Source organism: Xenopus tropicalis, chromosome 2 (genome assembly GCF_000004195.4).
Source record: "Xenopus tropicalis strain Nigerian chromosome 2, UCB_Xtro_10.0, whole genome shotgun sequence".
In the NCBI taxonomy this organism is placed as follows: Eukaryota; Metazoa; Chordata; class Amphibia; order Anura; family Pipidae; genus Xenopus; species Xenopus tropicalis.
Window position 1 is genome coordinate 138,746,751 of NC_030678.2, and position 23,879 is coordinate 138,770,629.

General features: G+C 43.5%; 1 protein-coding gene and 3 non-coding genes across 4 annotated transcripts; all 4 read right to left on the minus strand.

The window, feature by feature from the left end:
* Positions 1 to 3,442: 3,442 nt before the first annotated feature.
* atp5f1b (ATP synthase F1 subunit beta) lies at positions 3,443 to 8,086 on the minus strand. The gene is given in 10 exon segments (NM_001001256.1): positions 3,443 to 3,676; positions 4,114 to 4,315; positions 4,410 to 4,622; positions 4,862 to 4,984; positions 5,737 to 5,895; positions 6,064 to 6,248; positions 6,642 to 6,763; positions 6,913 to 7,087; positions 7,276 to 7,458; positions 7,962 to 8,086. Coding segments are annotated over 10 exon segments (1,578 nt in total). The 5' UTR covers positions 8,080 to 8,086; the 3' UTR covers positions 3,443 to 3,578.
* On the minus strand, positions 4,720 to 4,788 carry LOC116409371. Its single transcript, XR_004221812.1, has one exon. It is a non-coding gene; the product is annotated as a small nucleolar RNA SNORD59 (small nucleolar RNA).
* LOC116409370 lies at positions 6,322 to 6,396 on the minus strand. Its single transcript, XR_004221811.1, has one exon. It is a non-coding gene; the product is annotated as a small nucleolar RNA SNORD59 (small nucleolar RNA).
* Positions 7,166 to 7,237, minus strand: LOC116409369. The gene has a single exon (XR_004221810.1). It is a non-coding gene; the product is annotated as a small nucleolar RNA SNORD59 (small nucleolar RNA).
* Positions 8,087 to 23,879: the final 15,793 nt, after the last annotated feature.

Genomic DNA, 23,879 nt, shown 5'->3' on the forward strand with positions numbered 1-23,879 from the left:
CCCCTTACGCCATTACCTTAAGATCTGAAAAACGTATTCTGTTATTCTGCGGAAAGATCCTTCCTTTTTGTACCTGATAAGGACTCCAGCAGTTATATATGCAAACCAAATTTTGACTACAGCGGTTTTTTTCATCAGTGGATAAAGCCACAGACCTGGCTGATAGGGCTGAACTCCACAGGAGATTTTGATCAGATTTTAAGGGTCTGATTTTATCTGATCTTGTCATGCAACAGCACGCAACACCATGCAACAACAAATCTCACATCTTAAATCTTACAAAATCTGATCTCCATAGGCTGTAAGGTAAAGTCAGATGATGTGTTTTGTACCTGCATCCACTTCCGACAGTCAATGTGTTGCAATGTCAGACACCATCAAATTTTATCTCACGGGATGAAGACCAGCATGCAGCATTCCCTTCCAAAAAGGCATGTCGTGTTAAGGTCCCCATACACGGGCCTGTAGTAGCTGCTGATATCAGTCCCTTGGACCGATTCGACAGCTAATCGGCCCGTGTATGGGCACTTCTGACGGCCTGCCCGACCGATATCTGTCCTGAAATCGGGCAGATGACGCTCGGACAGGTTAGAAAATCAAGTCGGATCGGGGACTGCATCGGCTCGTTGATGCGGTCCCCGGACCGACTTTAGCTATGCCCGTCATTATAATTCAATCGTCTGCCAGTGTATAGGGACCGTTAGATATTCAGTTGTATTTTGACCCATGCAGCTACATCCAACTTGTAGGATGTGTTTAGTTGATCAACACCAGTTGCTTATCTCCACCACAGAATCTTATGGATCCTAGCTGCTTTTAGCCAGAATTTTATACAGCAGGGGTTTAATGAAGCTGTGACCACAAAATTCATAAAGACAAAAACAACAACCTCTTGTCTTTGTCTGCTTAAACTGAGAAAAGGCTGTATTGCACACTTTATCTCCTACAGCAGTGATCCCCAACCCCTTAGATGTTGCTCTCAGTGCCCCCAAACCAGGTAGTTATTTTTGAATTCCTGACTTGGGGGCAAGTTTTGGTTGAATAAAAACAAGATTTACTACCAAATAAAGCTTCCTGTAAACGGATAGTGTGCATAGACATATATCAGCAGAAAAGAAAATGGAGAGCTGCTGGGGGCATATACAATTTCACAGAACCCCCTGCTAAAGAACTTTGGTTGCCTTGGGCTGGTACAGAAACCCAAACATAATGTACATTTCTACCCTATGTCTTAGTTAAGCTTTACTTCTCATTTAAATCTTGTGCTAATTGAAGCTTTCTCGGGTCTCTTCCATTCCTTCTGCGTAAGCTCCTTGACTATCTTACAAAACTACAAAGGATATGGATCTTTTGCTCAAGTGGGAACTTATAGCAGAATACTCTATTACATTCTCACTAGAAGATTCAGAATCTCCTAAAACACCACTAACATGTGCAGTAACTGGAAGTTGATTGCCCAGTGCCTGGTTCTGATCCTGCATCTGTAAAAACATTTTCTTCTTGTTTGGACTAAAGCTGGCCATACACGCACCAATATGAAACCTAGTTTTGTACGATTTACAGCCTGTGTGGGCTCCAAATGATCATCCCGGTCATTTAAGTATATTGACAGGTTGGAAAATTTCAGACTGATAACGATAAAACCCCCAGAAAGATTGAGTAGACCTTTATTGAAAGAGTAAAAACAAGGGATTATAAACCACCATATGCCAGGCATGGGAGTGACTTTATAGCCTAAACCACTCAAGAGGAAACACTAAAGCCGAATATCAGAGCTGTCCGACTGAAGACTCATGGCTCAGATGTGACCCTCTATAGGCTTTTTATGGCCCACCGTTTGCACAAAGGCTTCATAAACTTCAGACATCTTAATTTTACCCAGCCCTCACAGATGTATCAAAAAAATAACCAGTCCACTGCATGTAATAAGTTGAACAGCAAGGCTTGGTTATAATATACTTTTTAAGAACTTGAGACCAAAACGACATTGTGTATGCTAGATAGGGCCTTAGCAAAAGGGAGAGAATGACTCTCCTCCCATGAATCTATATCCCTTAATACAGGACAAAATATCGATGGGCCTTCCTGGGACTTACTCGCCTTCATGCTTCATGAAAGATTTTCCTCTTTGAAGGGTATAAGTGGCTTGCATATTTTTAAATCCCAAATGCACAGCTGTACATTTAACACAGATCTATTACTTAGCTGCCCAAATTGCAAATTTGTTCAGATCCCCTTGCAAGAATGACATCCAGGATGAAGTAGTAAACATTAAGTAATATTTACTGGCCGCTGTTTGATCAAAAAGGACAGTAGAAGCAGAACTTGATCAGACGCCAGTGTCTGGTCTTGCAGCAGAGTTTCAGAAATCTCCCAGGTAAAAGGAAAAGTAACACTAAAATTTAAGAAAAAAAAAAAAAAAAAATCTATTCTACCCTGCAAACCACTTAGTATTTTGAATGCTTTATTAGAAAATACCTGATAAAACTTGGCTTCCAGTCAATTGAACTACAGTGATATGGCGATGCAGGAGCAGCATCCACTGTGATGATCGATTGATCAAGCCTAGCCTTCTTTCTATATAGGAAGGAGTCAGGCTAGGCTTGATCAATCGATCATCACAGTGGATGCCGCTCCTGCATCGCCATATCACTGTAGTTCAATTGACCGGAAGCCAAGTTTTAGCAGGTATTTTCTAATAAAGCATTCAAAATACTAAGTGGTTTGCAGGATAGGGCAATTATTGGGGCAGGGTAGAATAGATTTTAGTGTTACTTTTCCTTTAATACACTGAGGAGGGGAAGGAGATGTGCCAGTGTATTACATCACTAACTTTCTCTAGACCGGTGTTATTTTGAAAGCTGCACCAGTTCAGGTGATCTATCCTAGTTCCACCCCTTCATCTTCCTTATGTTTCCCAAGACTCCCCTTACAGCCATCTAGATTTGCACATGGCAACTGAATGGTATGTTATTATTAAAAGCGTGCAGTCAAATACACAAGGGAGCCTTGAGAACTACTACTAAGGTGGCAGTGCACAGCTTAGTGAGATCAACAACAGTTCAATTGTTACTAAACAGGAGCACAAGTCTGGGGGATAAATAAGTTTACAATTTAATGCAATGTAACATTGCTGGTCAGGTGTACCTGACACATTCTCATGAAGAAACACAAACCCAACAAATACCTTCATAAGACAAAATATAATTGGTAGAATGCTTGGAAAACCCACACAAGATATACCAGAAATGACAGGTCTAAAATGCAATAACACAAAGTTTGCCAAGGGGCAGTAAAAAATAGCAATACCAATGCCTGCTTTTAAACAGGTGACCAGTAAGTGCTACCAACTGATTGGTTATAGGTTACTACAGTATATCAGTTGCAGACATTGCACCACTTATCACATTAACCCCATTTATGTTGAAAACAGCCACACAAGTTGGTCTTTACATGGATGTTTTATTGGAAACTTTAAATACACTTTGCCAACATAACTCAAGACAGATACAGGCATTAAGTGTTACTTTGAGGATGAAGGTTTCATTGAAGTGCATGAGGAAAATAGAAATAAGTCTTTAAGAGTGCTCTTCTGCAAGTTTTTCAGCCTTTGTTACAGCTTCTTCAATCGGGCCTACCATGTAGAAAGCCTGTTCTGGAAGATTATCATATCCACCTGTATAAAGGAATACATACATTATAAACATATCCAGTTTTTTTTCAAATTTGTTAACGTATACAACAACTTAAATTTATATAGTTCTCCCTCTAGTAACCAGATGACACAGAAATAAAGACTTACCCCACTTTAGTTACTAGCTTATTTATGTCAGAGGGAGAAATTATTATGACCCATGTACAGAGTACTGTTTTGAGCAGTATAAGATTAGCAGAAGGCTAAGCGCTCTGGTGGAAATACATACAGGTCTCCGTTACTTGACAGCATTCATAACCCCCACAAAACATTTTGGAACCTTGGACAGGGCATAATGGATTTAATGTAACCAAGGAAAATAAAAATCAAGGAAAAAATAAATATAAGAGCAAAAACCCCTTAACAGACCCTTAAAATGTAAACATTAGTAAAGTCATATAAACGGTCAAAATATGTACCGTGGAGGATCTGCTTGAATCCCTTGATGGTATCTTTTAATGGGACCAGTTTACCAAGATGTCCAGTGAAGACCTCAGCTACTTGGAAAGGTTGGGAGAGGAAACGCTGGATCTTGCGAGCACGGGCTACAGTCAGTTTGTCTTCCTCTGATAACTCATCCATACCCAAGATGGCAATGATATCCTGCAGTGATTTATAGTCCTGTGAAGAGGGAAGGAAAAAAAAAATCCATGTCATCTCATTGGGGAATAAACAGTACAAATTTGAAGCTTATTTCAATTATGCAGTCATTTACCTGGAGTATTTTTTGTACACCACGAGCAACCTCATAATGTTCCAGCCCCACAATGTTGGGATCCATGATACGAGATGTTGAGTCCAGAGGATCCACAGCAGGATAAATACCCAACTCAGCAATAGCACGAGACAATACTGTAGTAGCGTCCAAATGGGCAAAGGTGGTAGCAGGAGCTGGGTCAGTCAAGTCATCAGCAGGTACATAAATGGCCTAAAAACAAAAAAAACAAACAAACCACACACATGAAGTTACAGTTAAAGAAAAAAAAAAAATAAAAGCCACACAACCCTCCACAAGATCATTACTGCCTTTTCAGATAAAAATATGTCTTCAGCAAATTCAGTAGAACGAAAGTCAGTTTACTCATCACTGCAGGCATGTAAACCCCCTCCCCCAATAAATTAGAGCAGATCAGCCAGTAAGCAAAAGGTCTATAAAGGGAAGATTACCTGCACAGATGTAATTGACCCTTTCTTTGTAGTTGTAATTCTCTCTTGCATGGTACCCATGTCAGTGGCCAGAGTTGGCTGGTAACCGACAGCAGAGGGGATACGTCCCAGCAAGGCAGACACCTTCAAGGAAAGAAATAATTTAAACGATTGCCTAAAAATTTAAATTTTGTATTTCATAACTGGAAAATGTTACAGTTGTAAACAAAGAAGCATCACTGGTCAGCACTATTCGTCACTGACTATGCAGGAGGCTGCCTTTAATAAAAAGGTATATAATGTGGCCATGTTTCACAACTTTAGAAAAACCATTAAAATTTACGCCAAATATCAGTTAAAAAAAAAAAGCATGTATCCTTTTGGCAATAGTCTAACTGCTGATAATCCATACCCTTATCCTACACTTAGCACAATATATTTTAGCCTTTTAGCTTATTAGACACCACTTTGCCAAAATAAAAAAAAAAAATCTTTAAAAAAGTATTCAGAGTGCAGGTGCTTAAAAGGGGTTTAGCTATAGACATGTAAACCCCAAAAATATTTTTTTGCCCAATAAAATAAAACTTAATTCTAAGCAACTTCGCAATAAACATTACATATTTGTAATGATTTTTAAGTTCTGTATATTTAATTGCTATTAAAGGCAGTGTCTGCCAGTCCTTTCTATTCTCTACCCTGGTGGCTCTGGCGTTTGAAACAATGTAACAAACACCAGCAGATTTTACAGACTTGTCTTGCTGGAGGTTACACATTTCCTGGCTGTACCCCAAAGGTTCCCTTTTGCCATTACCCTAAGGGGTTAAAACAGACCAGCCAGAATTCCATTAAAGCCAGACCCAGAAGTGGTTACTGATGCAGCTAACTAGTGTTCTCACCTCTGAACCAGCCTGGGTAAACCTGAAAATGTTGTCAATAAAAAGCAACACATCTTGTCCCTCTTGATCTCTGAAATATTCAGCAACAGTCAGACCAGTCAAAGCAACACGAGCTCTGGCACCTGGGGGCTCGTTCATCTGCCCATATACCAGTGCGACCTGTAGACAGAAATAAAATTAAGGAAGCTATTTCAGACTCATTTCCATATTTGGAACCCATTTGGGGACCCAACTAAAGTCACTTCAGGTACAGTTATGCATTCTGATACCTAATGACGACCCAGGGTAAGTTTAATATCAATGAAGCATTTTCCAAACATTTGTCACCTTTGAGGTTGTATCCTTCAAGTTGATTACTCCAGATTCAATCATTTCATGATACAAATCATTTCCTTCACGTGTACGCTCTCCAACTCCAGCAAACACAGAGTAACCACCATGAGCTTTGGCTACATTGTTGATCAGCTCCATAATTAGCACAGTTTTACCTACTCCTGCACCACCAAACAGACCTTTAAAACAAACAAAAATAAAGTTACAAATTATACACAAAAAAAAAAAAAAAAGTTGTGTCCCTTTACATTTCCTTTTCAGACTATATAAATCGCTTCAGATTAACTCAGAAGAACGAAAGTCAAATGAAAAAATCATCATAGAAGGAAAACTTGAGGATATGGTTTTATAGCGTGTTTCCCCCAAAAATAAAAAAAATATTGAAGTGAAATTCACTGGGGGGGGGTTTATGCATGTCAACTGAATAACATCCAGAGGAAATTTTTTTTTTATTGTATTAAAAGGTTGGCCCCAGTGAACTTCACCTTGTCAGTCTCTAGAAGTCAAGTTTGAGGGCAAAGAGGGCACCACTTCCAAGGTTAAAATGGACAAAAAAAAAAAAAAAAAGTTACCAATTTTTCCTCCTTTGGCATAGGGTGCCAGCAGATCTACAACTTTAATGCCAGTAACCAAGATTTCCTGCTCAACGCTCATCTCCACAAACTCTGGGGCTTCTGCATGGATGGCTGCAAACCTGCAAAGGCGCAACATTCAACTCAGTCTACAATTGGTTTATATAGTATAAAATTGCAAACACAGTTAAGTCCCGAGAGCTTATCAAGCTCAGGGTGTATTAAATTAGATATACCGACACAGGACACAAAGAAAGAACAGCACGCTTACTGTTTGGTAGTAATAGGCCCTCTTTCATCAATGGGTTCACCAATTACATTCATGATTCTTCCAAGGGTCTCAGGACCAACAGGAATTCTGATTGGTGTGCCAGCATCAAGGACTTTCTGCCCTCTGACCAAACCTTCTGTGCCATCCATAGCAATTGTTCGGACAGTGTTTTCACCTTGAAAAAAATAAATAAATAAAAGCATGGTGTCAGGCAGTCAGAGGAACATAAGGACAAAAGTTATGGTTCAACATTACTTCTCAGAAAAACAAGTTGCTTCAGAAACCTCAGAAGAACGAAAGTCAATGAGATAATCGTCATGGAAGTACTGCAAGAGACTTGTTGCCACATATAACAGTACTTACCCAGATGCTGTGCAACTTCCAGCACAAGCCTGGTGTCTCTGCCCTGGACCTCCAGGGCATTCAGGATAGGTGGGAGGCCTTCATCAAACTGGACATCAACAACAGCACCAATGACTGCCACAATGCGGCCGACTGCTGTTCCAGGCTTGGCTGCTGCGGAAGTCTGAGCTGCATAATCTCTCCCTACAACATACAGGAAAATCTGTTACATGCACGTCCCACTGCACACATTTAATAAGGGAAACATAATAAACCTTCTGCATATTAAGGCATTAAACTATTTCCGAAACTGCAGCAGTCGCAAGATATTTCCAGCGAACATGACCTTGCGATTTAACCTCAATCATGAGAGCATTAGAAACCTCAACAAAACCGGGCAGACACACAAGCTTTCACACGGGTCAGGCACACACAGGAGAATAACCGAGCTGGGGGAGCGCTCAGGCCTGTCAGCAGCCATGTGAGGAGCCGGCACGGCAGCACAAGCAGCTCAATGACAGGAATTAGTTCCGCGGCAACTAAACCCAAAATGGAGCGAACACCGTAGTCCACAATAATGCCGGCTTTATATGAATCTCTGACAGGGCGGTGCAGCCCCGCCGGCAAGTCTAGAGGCCTAAGCGCCGCTCAATGACACAGCTAGGTCACACTCTCATACACCCACTACGTGCTCGCTTAGTACTCACGGGAGTGCAGCGCTGCAGGGGAACATCTGAGAAGGTTCTGCCCGAGCTGAACTGGGTTAGATGCTGGCTTTAGAGCCCGCAGTGCCCCCGCAGAACAACGTCCTACAGCCCCTAACATGGCGGCGTCAGCAGCGGAGAGCAGCAGCAGTGCAGAAGGAGCACTCAGAGGCTGTAGCTCTGGGGGCGGGTACAAGAAGGAGCCGCTGAGTACGCGTAAAATAACGTCACAGGGAGGAGTCAAGATAGTGATTAGCCAGTTCTAACGTCGCTCTAGCATTTCGCGTCTCTCAATTGGATGAGATATCTATTCTGGGAACAGGAACGTCAGTAGGGATGTAGGCGTACCCGTCCGACTAAAGAGGCGGGACTTGAGAGACTTTGTGACCTGCGCGGTCATGTCCTTCAGTGTCTTTCAGGTTGCGAGCAGGAAGTGTGAGGAGCAACGTGGTGCCGGGACCTTTTGTGCTTATGCTTTGACTTTGGTATAAGCCATAAAGCGCCTAGTCTAATTAGTGCACATTTATAGGCCGAATAGACATCAACATTAATAAATAATGTTATTTAGTAACAAACCTAAAAGCCAAACTGAATTAGAACAGGTAAATTATAATTAATATATTAATAATTATTTTAGAAAGGTTGAACGTAAATGAGTTTTAATGGTTTAGTTTTCCTATCCATAATTATTTAAGAAAGGTTGAACTTTAAAACATTTTAAATGTTGGGTTTTCCCATTATTTTATTTTAAATTTTAAAGCCTATGTCTCAATGTGATGACACTTCTTCACCACACTGGTACATTTAATGGCGCTAAGAGCAAACTGTCCCCACACTGAGGCATTTATACTGAGAGCAGTTTGCATTAAGGGCTCTGGCACACGGGGAGATTAGTCGCCCGCGACAAAACTCCCTGTTCGCGGGCGACTAATCTCCCCGAGTTGCCTACACCTGCCATCCCACCGGCGAACATGTAAGTCGCCGGCGGGATGGCACACGCGGCCGCGCGATTTCCCGAAATCGCCGAAAAAGACTCGCAAGGCTTTTTTTCTCTGCCTTCTCAGGGGGACACAGGGAACGTATGGGGTATAGCTCCACCCTCCAGGAGGCAGGACACTTGATTAACAAATTAAAGGGGCATGCCAGGTGCCGGCTTTACCCCTCCACTGTACCCAATCCAATCAGTTTTTAAAGTGTCCTGCTACCAGGAGGATGGACAGCTAGGTCCCCAGCGTGACCTTCCATGATTCCTTCGGTCAGGGCCCAGCCCTGACACCCGGGGTGACACCAGGAGCAGGGTTACCTGTGACCTAAATGGTTAGCCCCCTACGAGGGAAACCCACCGGGGTCAACGTTTATCCCTTAGGGGACACACAGACCACCCAGACATTCCCTGCGACCGCTCCCCCTACCTAGAGCATAGCAGAGGCTCTGGCCGGTGAGGTGCATCGGTAAGTACCCCGTCCCTCTTCTCAGATTGACTCGCCCAGCCCGCACATGGAAAGGGGGGGTCTTCCCCCAGCCTGCAGGCTGGCTCCAGACGGGGGCGCACACCCTGCGCAGGGAAATGGGGGGTTCCCCGCTCTGCAAGCTGCCTCCGGACTGGGTGCGCGCTGCCCGCGCGCGCTCACGTAGATACCGCTCACCGCCTCGGCCGCGGGAGATGGAGCGCAGTCACCCCAACGGCACTTCCGCCTGCCATACCAGCGCGTATGCAGGAAGTGACGCGCATCCCTGACTTGGCGCCAACCGGTGGAACGCATCCCACTTCCTCCCACGGCGCTCCAGACAGCTGCAGCCTCTCTGTCTACAGCAGCACTCCAGCTAAAAAGGGGACTGACAGGCGGCACGGTCTTCCCTTCCTCCTACCCCTTACAATCACCATGGCAGAAGGTAGGTCAGGGGGGCTATTCCCCAGGGCAGGGGGCAAAGCACCCAAGGCAGCACAGACGACATTTTTCTCCTGCTCCATATGCCAAAATAAGATCCCAGGGGGACAGGCTGAACCACTATGCAGATCCTGCTCCAAGGATCAGGCAACTACCCCTGCCCCAGCAGGTAACACCAGCCTGACCACAGCACAACCCGTGGAACTTCCCCTAGAGGGCACATCCACAGCAGCCACGGTGGGCCCCCCGGCTGAACCACCAGCTCCTCTATGGGCGGTCCAATTATCCCAGTCACTGGCATCCCTTCAGGGACTCCCCTCCCTCGCTGATTCCCTGGGAAAGGCACTGACCATACTTACCAGCAAGCCCAGCCACAAGCGCAAGCGATCAGGAGACGGCAGAGGTGAGGCCAATACGCATAGCCCCTCCGATGTCTCTTCCGGGGAACTGGGCCCGTCAGGTTCCGAAGGGGAACTACCTCCTTCCGATGTCTCTTCAGGGGAGGTGGAGGATGAGGAAGAGAGTCATGATAAAAACAAAGACACTCACCACGACATCAACAGCATCATCACGGGGGTGACCGAGATATTGAACATTTCACAGACAGCTGAAGCACAGTCTCACCCTACAAGCCTTTTTAAAAGATAACACAAGTCACCGATCATCTTTCCTTCACATGACCAGCTCAATAACATAATACAGGATGAATGGAACTCCCAGATCGGAATTAATCTCGTCCGCCCGGTCAATAGGCGACGCCTCAGCCTACCTATGTGATGCAACTCTGGATACATCCCAGATCATCGCCCGCACATCAGCATTAGCAGTAGCAGCGCGCAGGACCCTGTGGCTAAAGAATTGGTCAGCAGACCTCAGCTCAAAGAAATCTCTAACCTCACTCCCCTTCAAGGGAAACCAGCTATTCGGGGAAGAACTCACAAAGATCATCTCCCAGGCCACAGGGGGCAAAAGCACCTTCCTGCCCCAAACCAAGCCTCGTACGACCAACTCAAACAGACGGGGTAAATTTTTTCATGGCCAAACCGGACGTTATAACAGACGAACCAATTCGCCACAGCGTTCCAACTTCAGAAACAAGACCGGAGACAAAAATCGCTCTACCTGGAAGCCCAACAAGACCTTCAACAAGAGCACAAACGACAAGACAACCTCAGCCTGACGGGGCACTCCCTCCGGAAACGCCAGACCTAATAGGAGGCAGGTTACAGCGATTCCGGGAGGTATGGAACCAATATTCCACAGACGCATGGGTCAACGAAATAATTTCCCAGGGCTATCACCTAGACCTATCAAGCCTTCCACCCAGAAAATTCCTCATGTCCAGGGTCCCCTTAAACCCTACCAAAGCTCAAGCATTCCTAGACTGTGTCTTGAAACTGGAGCGATCAGGAGTGATAGTACCAGTACCACCGCAAGAGAGATTCTTCGGGTTCTACTCCAACCTGTTCATCGTCCCGAAGAAGGACGGCACCTTCCGTCCAGTACTAGACCTGAAATACCTAAACAAGTTTATCCGGTCGGTACGGTTCAAAATGGAAACGCTCCGATCTGTAGTTCGAGGAATAGAACCGAGACAATTCCTAATGTCCCTGGACATCAAAGATGCCTATCTACATGTCCCAATTTGGCCCCCCCATCATCGTCTTCTCTGATTCGCATTCAACAACCAACATTTTCAGTTCGTGGCACTGCCATTCGGCCTGTCATCAGCACCCAGAGTGTTTACAAAGCTAATGGCCGTCACGGCGGCAACCCTGAGACTCCAAGGAGTTTTTGTGACACCTTACCTGGACGATCTCCTAATCCAAGCCAGGACGGAGGACCAGGCCAAAGAGAGTCTACAACGGGCGATCTCGCTCCTTCAGAAGTTTGGCTGGACCATCAACTGGTCAAAGTCCAACCTTCACCCAAGACAACAAATGACATTTCTAGGCCTTGTATTCAACACCATGACGCAAATGGTATATCTACCCCAGGACAAACAGACCAAGATCAGACACCTGACCCAAAACCTACTACATGCTCAGTACCCGACTGTCCACCAGGCAATGAAGGTGCTGGGAACAATGGTCTCATCCATCGAGGCAGTGCCCTTTGCACAGATCCATCTGCGACCTCTTCAAGCAAACATACTAAGAGCATGGAAAGGGGGACCCCTCTCCCGCTCTATCCGCCTCACCCAAGCCACAAAGGAGTCCCTACGATGGTGGTTACTAGCCAACTCCCTGAACACAGGTCAGTCCTGGGCAACACCAGACTGGACAGTAATCACCACGGATGCCAGTCTCCTGGGTTGGGGCGCGACATGCCAGAACCTACATGTACAGGGCCCCTGGTCTCCGGCGGAGGCCAAACTCCACATAAACATACTGGAACTCCGGGCTGTCAAGCTAGCACTAGCACACTGGTCGCATCTCCTACAGGACGGCCCGGTAAGAGTTCAAAGTGACAACGCCACCACGGTTGCATACATCAACCGTCAGGGAGGGACGCGCAGCGCGGCAGCACTGAACGAGGCACAACAGATCCTCAACTGGGCCGAACTCAACTCCGTACGACTATCCGCAATTCACATCCCAGGAGTGTCCAACACAAGGGCGGACTTCCTCAATCGCAACCAGCTGAATCCAGGAGAATGGGAACTTCACCCGGAAGTCTTCACGGAGATCACCAACCACTGGGGAATTCCCCAGATAGACTTAATGGCATCCAGGGACAACTGCAAAGTACCAAGGTTCTTCTCCCGCTACCGAGACCCAATGGCGGACGGAGTGGACGCCATGACTCAGCCTTGGCACTTCGGGCTGGCATATGTCTTCCCTCCACTTCCAATGCTACCCCGGGTCCTGAAGAAGATCAAGCAGTCACGTCTCATGGTGATAGTCATAGCACCATATTGGCCTCGAAGAACCTGGTTCTCGGACCTCCGCGAAATGTCAATAGATCAGCCGCTCAGACTCACACCCAGAAACGACCTCCTTCAGCAGGGGCCGATACTTCATCCCAACCCCGGACTATTTGCTTTGACGGGATGGCTGTTGAGGCAGCCATTTGGCAACGACAGGGACTAACTGAGGAGGTCATTACCACCATGCTAAAAGCACGCAAGTCAACATCGTCCAGAGCATACTACAGGGTGTGGCGAGCTTACTTTACCTGGTGCGCAGAGTCCAACTCTCCCCCCCTTGAACTTCACATCCTACGGGTTCTCTCCTTCCTGCAACGAGGACTTCAATCCGGCCTGAAACTGAGTTCACTAAAAGTGCAAGTATCTGCACTTTCCATTCTATTACAGTCGCGACTAGCACTCAACGACACCATCCGCACCTTCCTTCAGGGAGTAGCACACGTAGTCCCACCATTCCGTCCACCCACACCAGCCTGGGATCTCAACCTGGTCCTCGAAGCACTCCTCGAGCCACCATTTGAACCCTTGGACTCGATATCAGACATCTGGCTGACCTGGAAGACGGTATTCCTCACGGCAATATCCTCGGCGAGGCGAGTATCCGAGTTGGACGCGCTGTCATGCGCCGCACCATTCCTAATCTTCCACAAAGATAAAGCAGTGCTACGCACAATTCCATCATTCCTACCGAAGGTGGTGTCTTCCTTCCATGTGAACCAGGAAATCGTGGTACCGTCCTTGTGCCCGGAACCCAAGAACGACAAGGAACGACGGCTACACAGTCTGGACGTCGTGAGAGCCCTTCGCAAGTACACTGAGAGAACTAGGGCATTCTGTCGTTGTCAATCGCTCTTCGTTATTCCCTCCGGCCCCCGACGAGGTCAAGCAGCCTCCAAGACATCTATTGCAAGGTGGATCACAGAGGCCATTCGAAGGGCTTACCTAACCAAGGGCAAACCATTACCAAAGGGTATCAGAGCTCACTCTACAAGAGCGATTGGGGCCTCCTGGGCGTGGCACAACTCGGCATCCTTGGACCAGATCTGCAAAGCGGCCACCTGGTCCTCTGTACATACCTTCACAAAATTTTACAGAATAGATACCTTTGCATCCGCCGAGGCTTCCTTCGGATGCAAGGTACTGCACGCCGTGGTGCAGTAATGTCTCTAAGCACTAAAACAGTATCCCACCCCATTCTTCCTGGGGCTGCTTTGTTAAGTCCCCATACGTTCCCTGTGTCCCCCTGAGACGGCAGAGAAAATAGGATTTTGTTACTCACCGTTAAATCCGTTTCTCTGCAAGTCGATAGGGGGACACAGGGCTTCCCGCCCGTTATTTAATACATTCCGTGACCACGTTGGTCAGCAGTTGGAATAGTTCTCCTGTTACCTGTTCTGCATAATATCGCTAGTTTTCTAATACGGTAGCAGTATTTCTTTGATACAAACTGATTGGATTGGGTACAGTGGAGGGGTAAAGCCGGCACCTGGCACGCCCCTTTAATTTGTTAATCAAGTGTCCTGCCTCCTGGAGGGTGGAGCTATACCCCATACGTTCCCTGTGTCCCCCTATCGACTTGCAGAGAAACAGATTTAACGGTGAGTAACAAAATCCTATTTTTCTGGGTCGTTAAGGGAGGTAACAGACGGGGAGATTAGTCGCCCCGCAATGCCATCCCACCGGCAACAATGGAAATCGCCTGTGGGATGGCATACCTGTCGCTAAAATTTCCCGAAGCTGCATTGAGAGGAATCTTTGGGCGACATCCGGAAATCACAGCGACGCGTATGCAATCTCACTGTCGATTTACAGTCTTGCCGGTGGGATGGGGAGATTAGTAGCCTGTGGCAACAAAGATTTGTTGCTGGCAACTAATCTCCCTGTCTGTCACCTCCCTAAATGGCCCAGTGTGGTAACAGTTTACTGCAGGTACCATTTAATTTACTAGTTTGGTGACAGGCCTGGAATGGGGTTCAAAATAAGCCCTGGCCTTTTAGGTACACAGAGGCCCAAAAAGCTACCTCCTCCTCCCCACCAACCCACTAAATAGTCTCTGTCTATGGTATCTAACAGCTTACAATCAGGGACTGTGTGGTGACAATTTGCAGTCGTTACCATTAAATTTCCCAGTGTGGTATTAGTTTGCTGGCAGTTCTTTTAAATGTCCCAGTGTGGTAACAGTTTGCTGTCGTTGCCATAAGTGTCCAAGTGTGGTGACAGTTAATTGCTGAGAAAGATACCAGCCTTCATGTCTGTCACCTTTCATCCCCATTAATATTTGAGTAAAGTATTACTTTAACCGGCAGGGCAGGTAAAATACAGACCAAATGTCTAGTATAAATAAATTTAAAGCAACTGGACTTGTTAAGTAATCATTGAAGACGTTTCACTACTCATCCGAGCAGTTTCTTCAGTTCAACTGACTGGTATGGGAAGTCCTCGACATATATACTCTTCCACTAATCCAATCACAATGGCACTTTGTAACTCTTCAGAAAGGTGACATCTGAAACTCACAGAGGTGTGAATGCTGTGGAGTTACTTTGAAAGGATTACCAAAGTATCATGCAACTCTTCAAAGCAGGTGTTACTTGTTAGAGTTGCATGAATGGATGTGTGAAGAGTTCTGAAACTGCCGGAGTACAGATGTTAGAACAGCATTGTATGTAGCAGACAGATGGTGTCGAAGTCCCCCGCCTCTGTTTAGGGATGGTTTCTCCACTTTGACATGAATGGCCTCTTTTACACCTCTTTCAAACCAGCGGTCTTCTTTGTCCAAAATTTGGACGTTGCTATTTTCAAAGGAGTGTCCCTTGTCTTTTAGGTGTAGAAATACAGCAGAGTCCTGGCCTGTAGTGTTCGCCCTCCTATGCTGAGCCATTCGCTTGGAGAGCAGTTGCTTTGTCTCACCAATGTAAAGGTCTGTGCACTCCTCGCTACACTGGACTGCGTATACAACATTGCTTTGTTTTTCCTTTGGTGTTGGATCCTTTGGGTGTACAAGTTTTTCTCTCAGTGTGTTGCCAGGTTTGAAAAACACAGGGATGTGGTGTTTGTTGAAAATTCTCCTGAGTTTCTCCGACACTCCTGCTACATATGGGATGACTATATTGGGCCTTCTCTCTGCCTCAGGACGGTTATTCCTTTTTGTGTTCCTGTTGGGCTTAGTTGCTCTTGTTTTGACAAAGGCCCAGTCTGGGTAGCCACAAGCTTTCAGTGCTCCTCTGAGATGTTTACATTCCTTGTCCTTGGACTCTGTATCAGTTGTTACACTTTCCGCCCTGTGGTGTAGAGTTCTAATGACACCCAGTTTGTGTTCCAGCGGATGGTGGGAATCGAACAACAGATATTGATCCGTATGAGTGGGTTTCCTGTATACGTCTGTTTTCAAGATACCCCCCTCTTGAATGGATATCAAACAGTCCAAAAAAGCAAGTTTGTTCTCATGGACATCCTCCCTTGTGAACTTGATGTTGTTGTCCACTGAGTTAATGTGTTCTGAAAAGGCTGCCACTTTGTTGGATCTGATTTTAACCCCCAGCATCTGTCTGCTACATACAGGTGCACAGACCTTTACATTGGTGAGACAAAGCAACTGCTCTCCAAGCGAATGGCTCAGCATAGGAGGGCGAACACTACAGGCCAGGACTCTGCTGTATTTCTACACCTAAAAGACAAGGGACACTCCTTTGAAAATAGCAACGTCCAAATTTTGGACAAAGAAGACCGCTGGTTTGAAAGAGGTGTAAAAGAGGCCATTCATGTCAAAGTGGAGAAACCATCCCTAAACAGAGGCGGGGGACTTCGACACCATCTGTCTGCTACATACAATGCTGTTCTAACATCTGTACTCCGGCAGTTTCAGAACTCTTCACACATCCATTCATGCAACTCTAACAAGTAACACCTGCTTTGAAGAGTTGCATGATACTTTGGTAATCCTTTCAAAGTAACTCCACAGCATTCACACCTCTGTGAGTTTCAGATGTCACCTTTCTGAAGAGTTACAAAGTGCCATTGTGATTGGATTAGTGGAAGAGTATATATGCCGAGGACTTCCCATACCAGTCAGTTGAACTGAAGAAGCTGCTCGGATGAGTAGTGAAACGTCTTCAATGATTACCAAACAAGTCCAGTTGCTTTAAATTTATTTATACTAGATATACCATGACCTGGATGAATGAAAATCTTCATAGACACTGACCAAATGGTAACCTTACCATACCATGAGCTTTTGAGAGGAACAGGTACATGTGTTTTGCCTACTATGGCAATTTTTATTTGTTGTAGGTATGCACCATATCCACTATTTTGGGATTCAGCCGAATACCAACCAAATCCGAATCCTTATTTGTATAAGCAAATGAAGGTGAGTTATGGCTAAAGAGAACCACACGTAGTGTGTGGTGAAAAAATTTTCAACTGCTGTGTTTATGTGACAAAAGATTATGCGACAGATTTGGCCAGAGACATGGATTCGGTGCATCCTTAATTTGTTGTGTTTTTTTTTTTATTTTTTTGCTAAACTTCTGCTGCTAATTTCAGCAGCTATCTGATTCCTAGAGTCTGATTTACTCTAACAACAACCAGTGGTTTGAATGATAAACTGGAAGATCGGTAGTATTGTCCCTAAATAGAAAGAGGAGTAATTAAAAGCAACAGTAATAATAATATTGTATCCTTACATTGCAACAATATTTTGGTCAGTGAACTAAAATGATTCTTTTGTTAATATCCATTGTGAGTTATGGTTGTATTATTGGATGTGAATCTCCTGCTACACTACCAATATGCACAAACCATAATTAGGCAATTAACCCTTTAAGTGCCACCAAACATCAAATCTATGTTTTGTGGATAGAAGACTTTAAAGGGGTTCTTCACCTTTGAGTTCATTTTTAGTATGATGTAGAGAGTGCTATTCTGAGACAATATGAAATTAGTCTTATTTTTTTATTTTTTGTGTTTTTTTAATGATTTGACTTTTTGTTCAGCTTCAGTTAGTAATTTCAACAGTTATCTGGTTGCTAGGGTTTCAATTACCCTAGCAACCAGGGAGTATTTGAATAAGAGACTGGTATATTTATAGGAGAGGACCTTATTAGAAAGATAAATTATAAAAAGTAACAATAACAATAAAATTGTAGCCTCACAGAGCAATAGTTTTTTGGATGCTGGGGTCAGTGACCCCTATTTGAAAGCAAGAAGAAGACAACACATCATTTAAAAACTATAAGTAATAAATAATAAAAACCAATTGAAAAGTTATTTAGAATTGTCCATTCTATAACACAGTAAAAATTAATTCAAAGGTGAACCATCCCTTCAAGTGCCACACAGTGTTCTTCCCTAGGCCCTTTTTACTTTGTGCATCGCCCAGCTCCTCTCTGGTCCCCACCACACTGACCATATTACAATTGTTTTTTCAGAAACGGATAGGACTGAGTGCTTATAAGTTTGCAGCCAACTGGCTTCTACAAATACTGCTCTAATAGAGCGTGGGGCAGTATTGACTGTCTATGGCATCGTACAGCAGCCCCTCTGGCATTTGCCAGTCTGGGACTGAACATATATTAGTACATTTATTTTTTCTGATTTTTTTTCCTGTCCACCACTTTTTAGTAGTAGTTTGAAGCAGTAAGATGTTTACCTATTTTTGTTTTGGCGGCATATGTATTTTTTCAGAGCAGAAAGACATGTAAACATATTTTCCTCCCTTGGGTAAACCTACTGTTATAGGAATACAAGGCTTTGCAATCTTAAGTACAGTGATACGTTTCATAAAACTAAACATATTTGGTATTGGTGCAAATGAGGACATGGGGTTTCCTATATCAGTTGTTTTTTCATGCATAAAATATGTTTCTGCTATAGCCCTGTATTGTGAAAAAGGTAAGGTTTTTTTTATATTTTCAGTATTTGAAGCCCTATATCTTGTTGCAGAAGTAGAATTGCCCTAAAGTGATAGAGCACAAAAATGTTAAAAAATGTCTGACACTAAGTGCACATGAAATGCTGGCATTTCAACAGTTAAAGTACTATGGCTGGTACTGAGCAAGTATTTTAACCCTTTTCCTGCTAATATTGATTCCACAACTTGGTAAGGAAGGTAATAGCCTGCAATTAGGGCTCATTTACAAAGCCCCACGCAGTGTGCAAAATGCAAAAAAATGGTGCAACTGGCCATGAGTTTGCACCGTGCACACTGGGTGGGGCTTTGTGCAAGTAGCACCATTTAGGAGTTTAGAGACCTGCGAACTGCACTTTGAATTGAGTGCCACCTACGTAAAGCAGTGCTCAATTCAAGAAAGTTGGGTCGGGGAAGGCATGTAGGCAGCTTGCTCCAGGTGGGGTCATGAATGACTCCTGTAGAATCTACATTTCTGGGTAACACTACAGGGACCCAACCACATACAAAGTCTTCTGTTTAGTACAAACCTTACTCTACAGAAGGGTAGAAAGGGGGCAGACACGTTATCCCCTTAGAAATAGATCAGTAAAACTACTTTTATTAGTACAATGCACTCACTGGTTTCCCCATAGCTTATAAATCAAAATGATGTGGGTAACAACCTTGTAAAATATTAGTAGGACAAGCAGCGCTGTCAAATGATTTAATTTCTGGAAATGTTCATAAAACCACTGATTTAGGCATTTAAGTACAGGTATCGGACCCCTTATCCGGAAACCCGTTATCCAGAAAGCTCCGAATTACGGAATGCCCGTCTCCCATAGACTCCATTTTAATCAAATAATTCAGAATTTTAAAACTGATTTCCTTTTTCTATGTAGAAATAAAACAGAACCTTGTAATTGATCCCAACTAAGATATAATTAATCCTTATTGGATGCAAAACAATCCTATTGGGTTTAATTAATGTTTTATTGATTTTTTATTAGACTTAAGGTATTGAGATCCAAATTACGGAAAGACCCCTTATCCAGAATACCCTTGGTCCCGAGCATTCTGGATAATGGGTCCTATACCTGTACTGTGGTATTGGAAAATGACTACCATAACACTGCTATGTGTATTTTTAATAGAGCTGGATAAATTTGGGATGGGGTGACAATGCAGCTGTTTGAGTATCCATAACAGTGCAAAATTGTTGGTAATAAGTCTACCATGGAAAGCAACACATGCCATAACTGTTTGCCTGGCAAACATGCAAATTCTACATTCTGGAAGACAAAGGCTTGAAGTGCAGGCATACCTTCAGTTGTCTCAATAGTGCCCTTAAGTCTCTCCATATTTCACCTGTTCAGAAGATCTGAAGCCAAACAGGAAGAAAAAACGTTGAGCTGTGTAAAGAAAGTTCCCATAATGCCTCACTCCTGCACAGACATGCAGACCAAGTGAACATGCTTAGTTAGTAAGACTATGGGGGAGATTTATTAAGACTCGAATGCCCCGAGCGTACTTTCGCCGATTTTTTCGAGCTTGCGTGACTTTTTCGTATGCCCGCGCAACTTTTTCGTATGCCCGTGCAACTTTTTCGTACTCTTGCGCGAAACATTCGGAAAGGTTCTGCCACTGTTTACAATCGTTCGGTGCGAAAATTTCGTGACTTTCGGATGGCCAATATGATATTATTGTGACTAATACGATTTTTTCGTAACCATTTTTGTGATATTTACGATCTTCAGAAATGATCGTATCCAATACGAATTTTTCCCATTTGGGATTCGAACTTGTGTTTTAATGAATTGGCCCCTATGAGTCAGCTTCCTGCTGATTGGCTCAGATCCACATTCCTAATGGGGGAGGGAGCAGGAAAGAGCAGAGAACGGAAAGCTGTGTGTCTGTGGCACAGGAATTACAGACACAACTAATCTTTTTTTCAGAGAAGTCAGTGCAGCATTTCTGTGAGTGCTTATAGCCGTATTTACATAGACCTTTCTAATAAAGCTTACTTAGTTTTTACCTTTCTTTCTCCTTTAATTATATTTCCGAGATGTTGCATTCATTGTTGCAGCATATAATCATTGCTCTAGAGTCAGCAGGACAAGCAGCGCTGTAAAGTGATTCAATTTCTGGAAATGTTCATAAAACCACTGATTTAGCAGTTTAGAGTTTTTTGTGTGCTATAATGAAGTCATACAAGGGCATTTATACTCATTCTTCAGGATTCCTTCTTTTCCAAGGCATTAATAAGGGCTTAAATACTGGGCACAATTCATTAAATATTTTCACTGAGGAGTGCTGGCTGTAGTAATTATTATGAAGGTATGCTTAGCACCCATGCATTTGGTTTCACTGATTCCCAGGATGCACCTTTTTATTATATATACAGTGCCCTCTGTAATGTTTGGGACAAAGACACATTTTTCTTTGATTTACCCCTTTGCTTCTCAGTGTAACATTTTAAATCAAACCATTCAGACATTAAAGTGCACATTCCAGAGTTTCATTTAAAGTTATTTGCACACATTTTAGTTTCACCATGTAGAAATTACAACACTTTATATACATTTAAACACTTTTTATACATTGTACATACATACATTTCATATCAGGGCACCATCATTTTTGGGACAAAGTAATGGTAGGTATATTAAAGCAGTCATGTTTAGTACTTTGTTGCATATCCCTTGCAAGCAATGACTGCTTAAAGGTCATGTCAACCCCAAAAATGATTTTTGACTAATAAACATAATCCTAAGCAACTTTCAAATGTTAGTGCTTTAAAAGTTATTTGTAAATGTAATTATTGAAAGCAGCATTTGCTGAACTCCTGGTTGTTACTTTTAAACAATGTTGCAAATACCAGGCTACTCCAGCAAGTCAGGTCTGTCAGTCTGCTGCTTGTGTTACATTGTTTCAAATGTCAGAGGCACCAGGGCAGAGAATAGAAAGGACTGGCAGACGCTGCTTTTAATAGCAGTTATATACAAATAACTAAAAAACCATTACAAATATGTAATGAATGTATATTGTAAAGTTGCTTAGAGTTGAGTTTTCTTTGATTAGGCAAAAAATTTTTTTTGTGGTTGACGTCCTTTTAAGTCTGCAATTCATAGACATCACCAGGTGCTGAGTATCTTCTCTGGTGATGCTCTGCCAAGCCACTACCGCAGCCACCTTCAACTTCTGATCTGTTGGACAGCGTTTGAGGATTTTTCTTTACCAAAGTGAGGATTCTTCTGTCATTAGCAGTAGAGGTCTTCCTTGGCCTACCAGTCTCTTTGTGATTACAGAGCTCACCAGTGCATTCTTAATGATATTCCAGATAGTTGATTTTGGTAATCCTAAGGTTTTGAACTACAGACTCCAAATGGTAGAAGCAGCCTAGGTGTCTAATCCCTGCACTAATGAAGCAATGCAACACACCTAAGTAATCGCAGACACCGGTGAAGCAAATCGTCACAAATATGATGGTGCCTTGAAATATGGGGGGGATTATGTATAAAAAGTGCTGAAATTTCTACATGGTAAAATGGACGTTTATGCAAATAACTTTGTCTGGAATGTGCACTTTAACCACGTTAATCGTTTGATTTAAAATTTTACACTGAGCAGCAGAGGCGTAAGTCAAAGAAAAATGTGTCTATGTACCAAACATTATGGAGGGCACTGTAGATAGCCAAACAGATTGCACTCTATAAAGCCCACATTACTGCCTAGGCACAAATGCATAAAGAAAGATAAAAAGAGTAGAAGTGACAGTACTCATTGGTCATTTAAAATATGATGAGAAACAAGAAATATAATTACATATACTGCAAAGTGCATATAGAATGTATAGTTATGATGTCATTATTGTCTCAACACCCTGGTACTTTTTACTGTATCATTTGGCGTTTTAGTATTTGTGTAGAGATGGCAAGAACAATGATATGGGTTACACTTACACTGCAAATTGGCCATTTTTTTTTTTATATACAATCTCTCTTTGGTGCAGACATATTGTTAAAATAACTTCTGGCCAAGAACCAAACACTATCTGAGAAGAGGAATAAATCTGCTGTTGAGTCTTTTCCTTCAACATTTGGATAAGTGACTTGCTGAACATGCAGACGGTAATGTTTGGAACAATACAGATAACAAGTGGGGTCTGAATTGTAGCCAGAACCTAGTGTATGTGAATACCTTCTATTTTATCTAGACCATGTTTTTCTTAGCACCAGCCACTCTCATTACAAATCCGACTACACATTTTTCCTTGTTCTTATACGTGTGCTCAAAGTCAAATGTTTCTTTCCTATTTCTAACTTCTGACTAGCAAGAATAAATTGACCCTTAGGTAAAATGTATTACATTGTCCAAGTAGCAAGTTTTGCCACTTCTCTAGTTACCTATAGCAACCATTCAAGCAGGTAGCATTTGCTGGGCAGCTGTATAAAAAAAAACATCTGATTGGTTGATATGGGTTAACAGATATGGACAAACAAATCTGAATACATAACTGTTATTCTTCATTGTGTTGCCATTTAATAGAGGGCTAGCCAGTTTTGGACATTGTCCACTATTAGTTTAGTTGAGAATTTTGCCTATTGTTTTACTCATGAATAATCTATGGTTTTAATTGTTATTTTAAAGCAAAACAGAACAAACATGTAAAGTAAGGGCTCTGGCACACGGGGGAGATTAGTCGCCCGCGATTAACTCCCTGTTCGCGGGCGACTAATCTCCCCGAGTTGCCTACCTCTGCCATCCCACCGGCGAACATGTAAGTCGCCGGCGGGATGGCAGACGCGGCGGGGCGATTTGTGCGAAATCGCGCCGGCGCGTCTGCCATCCCGCCGGCGACTTACATGTTCGCCGGTGGGATGGCAGAGGTAGGCAACTCGGGGAGATTAGTCGCCCGCGAACAGGGAGTTAATCGCGGGCGACTAATCTCCCCCGTGTGCCAGAGCCCTAAAGCTACTCCATGTTTAATCTAATTAGGTTTCCAGTATTCCACCCCCTTCTTTTACTCAATATTGTGACTAACAGGAATCCAATTCCCGTTTGAGGTGGGGAAAAAAAAATGATTTCTAAATACAGCTGCTCTGCAATTCCTATTTAATTTAAGAACATGTGGTGTAGGGGCAGTATATCCCCTTGCTCAACATCAATGCAATGAATAGGGCTTGTACAGAGCATAGTTTCCTGCCTATTGT